The sequence below is a fragment of the Egretta garzetta genome, unplaced genomic scaffold, assembly GCF_000687185.1.
Source record: "Egretta garzetta isolate BGI_Z169 unplaced genomic scaffold, ASM68718v1 scaffold215, whole genome shotgun sequence".
Taxonomy (NCBI): Eukaryota; Metazoa; Chordata; class Aves; order Pelecaniformes; family Ardeidae; genus Egretta; species Egretta garzetta.
In genome coordinates, this window is record NW_009259719.1 from 5,840,250 (window position 1) to 5,848,884 (window position 8,635).

General features: G+C 50.7%; 2 protein-coding genes across 2 annotated transcripts in view; both read left to right on the plus strand.

Annotated features, from left to right (window-relative positions):
* Window positions 1-586: 586 nt before the first annotated feature.
* Window positions 587-6,349, plus strand: LOC118452320 (heat shock transcription factor, Y-linked-like). The gene is made up of 3 exons (XM_035894669.1): window positions 587-1,109; window positions 1,565-1,751; window positions 6,344-6,349. The coding sequence occupies exons 1-3, from the start codon at window positions 670-672 to the stop codon at window positions 6,347-6,349; spliced, it is 633 nt and encodes a 210-aa protein (XP_035750562.1). The 5' UTR covers window positions 587-669.
* A 359-nt stretch (window positions 6,350-6,708) lies between these two features.
* Window positions 6,709-8,635, plus strand: part of POC1A (POC1 centriolar protein A) — a 62,720-nt gene continuing 60,793 nt past the window's right edge. Inside the window, exon 1 of the mRNA XM_035894670.1 lies at window positions 6,709-6,801. Coding sequence (XP_035750563.1) covers window positions 6,709-6,801 — 93 coding nt within the window. The remainder of the gene's footprint in view (window positions 6,802-8,635) is intronic.

The window sequence follows — 8,635 nt, forward strand, 5'->3', positions numbered from 1 at the left end:
CATTGCCTGGGCGCATGCCTGTTCCCTTGCAGAAGCAGTGCTCTTCAAATCAGAGAGCCCTTCCCTGTCTAGAGAAGAAATGGGCAGAGATTTCTATTTTCTTGCATTCATTCAGCTGGGGAAATGGATTTCGCCATACCGCTGGACAATGCAGAGGGAAATAAAGGGGGCCAGGAGGGACCTAGTCAGGGTAACACATGGGGCAAGTGAAGCAACGTCTGGATGAGGAGGGACCCCACACACCCAGCACGCAGGGCGCTGGCTGCAGCCCCAGCCCTGCTGCTCCCCACTCTCTGCCAAAGGCTGTGAAGCAGGAGCTCAAGAGCCACCAGCACAGCAAAGACTGTAAGGACATTTCTGCAGGTATCAGAGGTGCCCAGCTGGAAAACTTCCCAAAAAAGGGGCACTGGGATGCCCAACACTGCAGCCATCCCCGCTCCTCCCTGAAGACCCACTCAGGGATGCAACCAGACACAGCAGTCTTCTCATTGCCTGCAGCCATTCAACACAGCTTTACTGACTTGTGGGCTCTGGAGTCCCACCACCGGTGGCTCTGGGAGTGAAAAGCAACAAGTGCTCTTCAGCAATGTCTCCTCTGGCTGCTCTCCTCTGCCAGGGCACAGGCAATGTCACCGCCATGTGGCACAGGCACCACGGTGATGTTTAAGAATGTCCCATGGGAACCTGCAGTTGGCCTTTGGTGTCTGGCAGGACCAAGCCTGGCTAGCCAGAGCGATGGTTACTGAAGAAAGCTCGAGCCCAAATGAGACTGGATGGTCTCAAAGGGAGTTGTCAACAGCTGCAATCTCCTCCTCTTCTTTGGATGAGCTGGGGGAGTCGTCAGGCTTAGCTTCTCCTGCCTCTCCAGGGTGGGATGATCAAGCTGCTGTAGGAGCAATAATGGAAGAAGGGTCTTTCCAAGCTTGGAGTGATGACAGCACTACTGCAAGGGACACTCCGGCTTCATCCGAGAATGCTGGCAAAACCGAAGACTTCTCCTTTCTAAAGCAGCTCTGGAAAATTGCCTGCAGCAACAAGTTTCAGTCCATTCTATGGGTTGATAATGGAGTCATCGTTGCCATCAATGAGGAAATGTTCAAGAGGGAAATGCTGGCAAGAGGAGGACTTGGGAGAGTTTTTGAAATGGAGCGCATGGGAAGTTTTCATCGTCAGCTCATCCTCCATAGGCTGCATGAACTGCGAGAGGCATCTGATTTGTCTAACTCCAGGGATGAATTTCCAGCAGGAGCAGCAGCTGCTCCTTCTCCTAGAAAGGTACATCAATTCCTATGCACAGGAGCTGGTGGGAGACACTGATGTTCAAACCGAATAAGCCTTGGCAACAGAGGAGATGGAGATGGCCATAAATCTCCTCACCTTCATTTCTTTCTCGGGGCATTTCTCAGGTGAAAACCCAGGGCTGGTTATGACTTGACAGAACCATATTGTAATGTTTGAGACAGCCCAAGGTTGAGGTTTCCAATGCCCCTGAGAGTCCTTTTCGATACCTAAGTTTGGCTTTTGCAATTAAAAGTCTTAGTTCTCATATATTTGTGGTTTCCAGGCTTAAACTGCTTGAACTCTTCTTTGCATTGTTTAGCTTCTTATGTTTCTATTATAGCCCCAACTTTAAGAGGGACCATCTCCAGCTGCTGGCAAGGTGCAAGCCAAGAGTGGGATGCAAAAGCAGAGCCTCGGCTGCACCATGCCTGGATGCAGAGCTGGAGGAAAGCCACCAAGGTCTTCAGCCTGTGCGGGGAGCCACTGCTGGGGTGCAGGAGGCGTTTGCACCAACTCCACTGCAGGACATACTGGTATCTCCCCCTCGGAAGGCCCCACCGACAAAGCGCTGGGCTAAAGCACCTCCCAGCCTTGACAGTGCCCAAACCCCTTCCCAGGCAGCTGCCCCCTACTTATTGACCCTGCTGGAGCAGCAGGCAGGGAGAGCTTCTGGGCCACCCCCCATCCTAGGCACCACCACCACCCAGAAGCCAGGCCCCAGCTGGCCTCCAGCGTGCTGCTCCAGCACCACACCAGGCTGCACCTCTTGCACCACGGCTGCCACCTTTGGCACCAGGGCTGGGCTTTCCCATTTTCCATGTGCCAATGCTAGCCCATGGCCAAAGCCCAACAGCCCCACGTTGCCCCACCTGCGCCTGCACCACCAACGCTGCAGCTGCAGGTGATGGGGCTGGACCTAGCGTGGCACACGGTAGAGAGAGAGGAGGAAGTCACTACAGAGTGAATAGAGCCCAACAGCATTGGGAATAAATAAGGTCTCAGAGTTAGTAAGAAATAGAGTCTAACAGAGTTAGCAATAAATGGAGCCACACAGAGTTGATAATAAACTGTTTGAACAATAAACCTTTTACAGTTGTCCTGTCCTGTTTGGACAGTGAAAAACACTGTGGCTTTAATGTTCTCACTTGCCCTTTAATGGTCTTAGCAAGACAGACATCCCAGCACAAACATGTGGCAATGTCATGGTAGTGCCAGGAGGTCCAGCAAAGGCTGAGCTCCTGTTGGCATGGCACAAAAAAGCAGCCAGGCACCTCTTTTCTCTCTCTGAGCATGAGATGGTGGAAGGGGAAATGATCTGTGCAAAGAAGCAACTGGTTTGGGTGGCGGGCGATGGGCTGCCCCACCTCTCTGCTTCTGTCTGCCTTGAACTGGCTTGGAAATACAGAGGAGTGTGTCCTCTCACGCAGTTAAATTCAATGCAGAAGGGTCTGGCTTTAGTAACTGTACAAGCTGTTCAGAGAGGGGAAAGCAGCTGGAGGGGAAATGGTTAGGTGGATGCCACAGAGTTAATGCTGGTTGGAAGCAGGGCTGTGCTGACTTTTTGCAAACAGATGCATCTTTCCCTTGAGGATGTAAAGGCAGCAAATCAGCAAATGCAACAGATACTTGGTTTTCTTCTGTGGTCTGCCCTGGTCACGTTGATCCCCCACTCCTCTCTGCAGCAATGCAGGAACGGTGTGGAAAGGAGAGCAGATGGCCACCCTGGGTCTTCAGGAGATGCAAGGCCACTGGGAGCGTAGAGCATTAGAAGAAGGACCAGATGGTCATGTGCTTGCCTGTGCTGGCCAAACAGCGCTGGCAACAGGAGTTTCTCTAGAAAGGTCGACATCCTCCTGCCCGCTCTGCTCTCGGCGTGGCCAAGTGTGGATCCTTTTGGCTTTTCCCATGTAATACTTTGTGTGGAAAGATTTCTGACAAGATTATAGGCCCAGTGACCAATGTTATTGGAAAGCAGCCTAATGGAGAGATATGAAGAACAGGAAGCAGGCTCCTCTAGCAACCTTCAGGCTGCTAACACCTTTCTGGTTTATTAGGTGGGTGGTGCTGGACTGTGCAGCATCTCCTGCTCCAGCCAGGCCTGCCCCAGTGCCAGGGTCTGTGCGGCAATGTCTCTGCTGGCTGCGGACGCTGGGCACGTGCCCCACAAATGGGGAACTCCATGTTCCAGAGGTCTCAGCTTCACTCCTGTGAACTCAGCTAGCATTTTCCTAGCACCAGTCTCCGTGCACTTTAGTTCTGGGTTGATGCAATCATGAGTTCAGTGAAGTCTGAACTCCGCTCACCCCTGCAGGTAATAGGAGACAAATTTCAGGGACTGAAAGTAGCCACCTGCCCTTGGTCAGCAAGATTAGCAGAGCTGGGGCCACCTCTTACTGGGAAATACTTTAAAGGTGGTTTTGATCTACATTCATGTAACAGATTTGAAGATCTTAGAGTGGCTTAAGACATTAGAACCAACATAAGTGCCCAGAGAGCTGCTGATGGGATTCTGGCTGGATCCAGCTTGCCAGGATTTCTTGCTCCTGAATCTTTCTCCTCCTTTGGACCAGTTCTGGAAACCGTAGGTGTGTGTGAGCTCCCTTCCCTCCACCTCTCTTGGATGGCTGAAGAACTGTACAGCTTCACACAGGGAATAGCAGTGTATTCCTCCAGTGCTCCAGGATATGTCCTGGTGTCTGTATGTCTCTGTCCCCTTGTTACCCTTCTCCTCTCCACTTCAGCCATATGGATGAGCAGTGGAAGTAGTACAAAACACCTGCATAGAGAAGGCAGCAAATAAAATATGGTATTGCAATTAACAGGGCGCTTTCTGGCTCTCTGCCTAGCGGATGCTTTGGATCTGAGACAGACAAATTTTCTCTTAGTGGCCTAAGCAGCTCCAGAGCCTGGGCTCTGCTGACCCTTTGCTTTCCAACAGCAAAGCACCCCTGCATGCTGTGTGCTGAGGAGGGGTGACGGGCTCTCCCAGTCTTTTCAGCCTTTTCCAGTTGTTGCTATAATGAGCTCGTTCTTCCTTCTTTTCAAGGCTCTGATAACAAGCACCTAGGACAGCCAGGTGACCTTTGGCTGAGCTTCCTCTTTAAACTCCCGTGGCTTTTGCTTCACTGCCAAGTGGTTACGCAGCAGTAAAGATCCATTCCGATAGCAGCAGAGTCTGCTCTCTTCTCCTTTCCCCTCTCACTCACACAGGATCAAAGCTCTCTGAATTTCCTTGAACAAATTTGCATTTAGGTCAGTGAGAGATTTACTTGAGGAAAAGATTTTTTTTTTTCTCCCATCTTTTTCTTAACTTTGTAAGAAGGGCAAGTAAGCACAAAGGCAGGTGGGAGAAAAAAAATGTGGGCTTGGCACAAATGGGAGGAAGAAGTCATTAGTGAGAAAATCACTGATGTGGCAGCAAGCTACATCTTCATCTGATGTAAAGCTGCATTTCCCCATGGAAGCAATGGGACCGTGTCATTGTCAACAGCTGAGCTCCTTGGTGGACCTGGTCCCCTCTGAGGTGCCTGAAGTGGCTGCAGCTGCCTTCTTCCACAGCAGCAACGAGGGGAGAATGGACAGCAAGTCTCTGGACTACGCTGATCATCACCTGCCATTTTTGGCTCCTTGTAGCTGTCTGCTTAGGCTGCCTAAATCCCCGCTGTGCTCTCTGCATGCAGAGTGGCAATAACAGGGTGGCTGTCCCATCCCAGCCGGTCGGGCTGACATATGCCAAAGTGTCACAGGGTTGGTTGCTCCAGGCCCCTGCCTCCAGCTCTGGGGCGTATTGGGAGGGGACACAAAACAGCTGTGGAAGACCCATACTGGGATCATGGTGGTCATGGAGACAGGATGACCATGTTCTGAGAGTACTGCTAGCAACTGGGAGACCGGGGTGCGGTTGCTGGTTCCATCTTAGCTTGTGTGCGTTGCCTTAACCAACTCCACATCTCTTGGTGTTCCTCTGTAGACGGCAAATACTTCCTCCCACCACTGGTCTCAATGGGAACCTCAGCTTTTCCAGGAAAACAGTCTCATCATGGCTTTCTGAAGCATAGCACGCTTGTCCTCCAACTGGCATATTCTTAAAACTGCAAAAGTATGTGTAAAGAGTGGTGTGCTCAGCAGTTTAAATATTAACGGGACACGTGAGAACTGGGGTTTGCAATACAGAAGTGGTAAACAGTCAGTTAGTTGCTAAACTTAGATCCACTCACTGTAGCGAGAAGTTCCGTGCTTTCTGAACTGGGCCTGAAGTCAAAGGTTGGCTGTAATTTCATGCATGAATGAGCCACCTGAATTCTGGGTGGGTCTGGTGCCCTGTGATAGCTTTGCTGCCCAAGGTGGCTGTGTGCTGCCTTGCAGCGTGCGGGGACCGCAGGCCTGGCAGGGCGGGCAATGCAAGGCTCCGTTGTTATGATAGAGGTCGCAGATCCTGGGGCTTCTGGTCGCTGCCTGATTCACAGTCATATAAATAACCCCAGGGAAGTACTTGCTGAGAATGATTTTATAATGTCTAGGCTGCAAGCTGGGAAGTGGTATTTGAAAGAGGCTAGCTCAATGCTTTTTTTGCCCAGAGTTATGTTAGGCTTAACAAAGCAGCTGGCTAGTTTGGCATGATTCATCTTTACTGAAATCATGCTGCCTTTTATCCAATTTTCCTGCTTATTTTTAGAAAACTGAAGGCTGGACGAGGCCTCAGCCTGCCCTCAGGTGGTCACCTGAAGAAAAGCAAGAGGCACACTCCTGGCCGTGCCTCACGCACTGCTTGTGGCAGGGTGACAGCACATGGGCTGAGGTCCATCTCCCTGGCTGGGGCATTAGGAGGGGGCTGGCTCCCAGGGCCACGGTTTCTGAGGGATGGGAAAATCCCATCCTGCCCAAACCCAGGGCAGATAATGCCACAAAAACGTTTGGATGCTGGGACAGAGCCTGGCCAGCGTTGCCCTGGCCAAACTGGGCTACATGGAGGCCCTGTCCTCTCCAACACAGGACCTGATGTGTGCCCATTGCTCCTCAGGCCCCCCCCCCCCCCCCTGACATTTGTTCTGGACTGCTGCAGGTGTGAATGTCTTGCCAATGGGCTGCCGTTTCCCCTGGCTGTTGGTGTTATGCAGTGGCACCCCAGGACTGAGGACTTTATAAGTGAAGTAGCCATCCATGGCCACCAAAGATGCTGCTACTGTATCATGTAAAAGGTGTGTTGGGAATTTTTGGGGTGGTGGAATCCTTCAAGAAAAGCAAATGTTCCCATTTCCCACTTCTGTAAGTGAGAGTGCAACAACAACATGTTTCTGACTTTGTATTTCTCTAGAACAGGTTGCACAAGGCTTCTTTAGTGCCTTGGGCATATTTAGCATATTTTCTGTGTTCTGGTTTATTTCCATGCAGAGAAAGAAAAGCTAATAGTAAATGCCAAAGAATTTAATGAGGAACAGATTAAGTGATGCTGGAAACTGCTTCAGATCTATAGATCCAAGATCCGTAACTGTGTGGGCAGAAGGGCTGTGCCTGACGGAGGTATGTATCTCTTCAGACCCAGTAACTCAGAGGGCTGGGGGAAACAGCTTTTCAGACACACAAACACCCTTGAACCAGCAGACTCTTGACCATGAGATGTCAGTGCAGGAGGGAGTAGGACAGTTGGCTTCCCTGAGAAGCACAATTTATGGGATTGTGTTTACGGCTCCATGGCAGCCTGGATCACACTATTATGGGTCTGCTGTGGCCATGAGGGACGTCAGTAGGCTCAAGAGGCAACATGTAGGCAGTGAGTGTGGGCTGGCAGTGGCGTATGTAGCCTCCCACCAATGCCACCCTCAGCGGGGATTTGCGTCCTTTTCCCACTCTCTGGAATCTGGCGCGGAGGGGGCTGGGAAATGCAAGTGTTGTCCCCAGGGACCAATCATGACTGCTGTGGATGCAGGCAGCACACGCTAAGACTGGCTTGATGCTGTTGGCTGATTTAGGGGGGAAAAAAACCTGCAGCTGGTGGTGGGAGAGGTGTGTTTGGACATTGCCCAAAGCAAAGCATCCTGGCAGATAAGGAAAAGGTTTGAAATTACCAGGTGTTCCACTTGGCTCTGCTTGTCCTTAAGAAAGCAAATGGTTTTTAACCGTGCATGAAGCAACTTTTCAGTTAGAGATACTAATCTTAAAGAAGAAAAAGGAAAAAAGCTGTAAAAGGCACAAATATGTATTTAAATACATGACCAGTTGCTTTCTGAGAACTGGAGAGCTTAATTGCTTGGGCTGATTCACATGAAGGAAAACTTCTTTTCCTTTTTTGGTCTTGATTAAGAGTGGGAGCAAAATAATTTGTGGTCCAACTTCAGCACAGGTTGAAATGTGTCTCGTAAAGGTCCTTATTGCTTGGCTGTGCTCCCTGGAAGTGCCGTGTTGGAGCCCATCCACTGCCCTGCACCGTAACAGGCGGTTTTCAACAGCAAAGCCAGGCCTGTGTAAATTGGAAGCGGTTTGGTAATGCCGGAACAAATGCCAGAGGAGTCCTTGTGTGTTGAATAAAGCTGTCAGTTCCTTAATAACTGGAGAAAAAAGTTTAATTTTTAGCCCAATTTCACATAGTAGAACAAGCTCCCTCCAAAAAACACCCAGCTATTAAGTCACAAGGCCTCCAAACAAGTGCTCTGCATTTATGAACAAAGCAGAGGCGATTCAGTTAAAGTGAGCAGGAACATCTCCTGCCCAGGGCATTAGGAGGAAGGAATGCAGTGTTTGATGGTCTGAAAATGAGCCTGTAAAATACAGGCAGGAGTGTTATGTGCAGTTCTGCTCTTCTTGGACTTCAGCACAAAGTTAGGATGCACGTCTCCTGCTGAGGTGGTAAGAGCATACTGGGGAGGGGTGTAACAGTATGGAAAATGCCTTCTTGGCAGTGGTGCGTGCCATGTACTGTGTTATGAAAATCTGCAAGTGGCCCGTGCCGACTGAGGAGAGGGGCTGGGATGCAAAGGCTAGAACTACACGGGTAAATGGGTATTTATGTGCATGAGGTGTTCCAGCCAAACCGGGGCACCCCGAATGTGCGCAGGGATTGTGTACCCTTCAAGTATTCAGGTACAACAGGGTTTGACTAACCCCCAACACCCACGTGCTAATCATAGGAAAACTTTGCAAAGCAACTCTATGTCCGCAGCGTTCTCGCTGCTCGCCTATTGATCCATTCGCCCCTGGAGTCAGCCTGGTGGGAGTTACTCATCTGTGACGCTGGGAAGGTTTCAAGGCCAGGTCAGAGAGGGTCTGGTGCCGGTGTTCTCTCGGTTGTCCGAGGGCACCCCTACCCCTCACGGGCAGCTCTGAGCTTCCACACAGCACAGGCCTTCTGCCCAGGGCC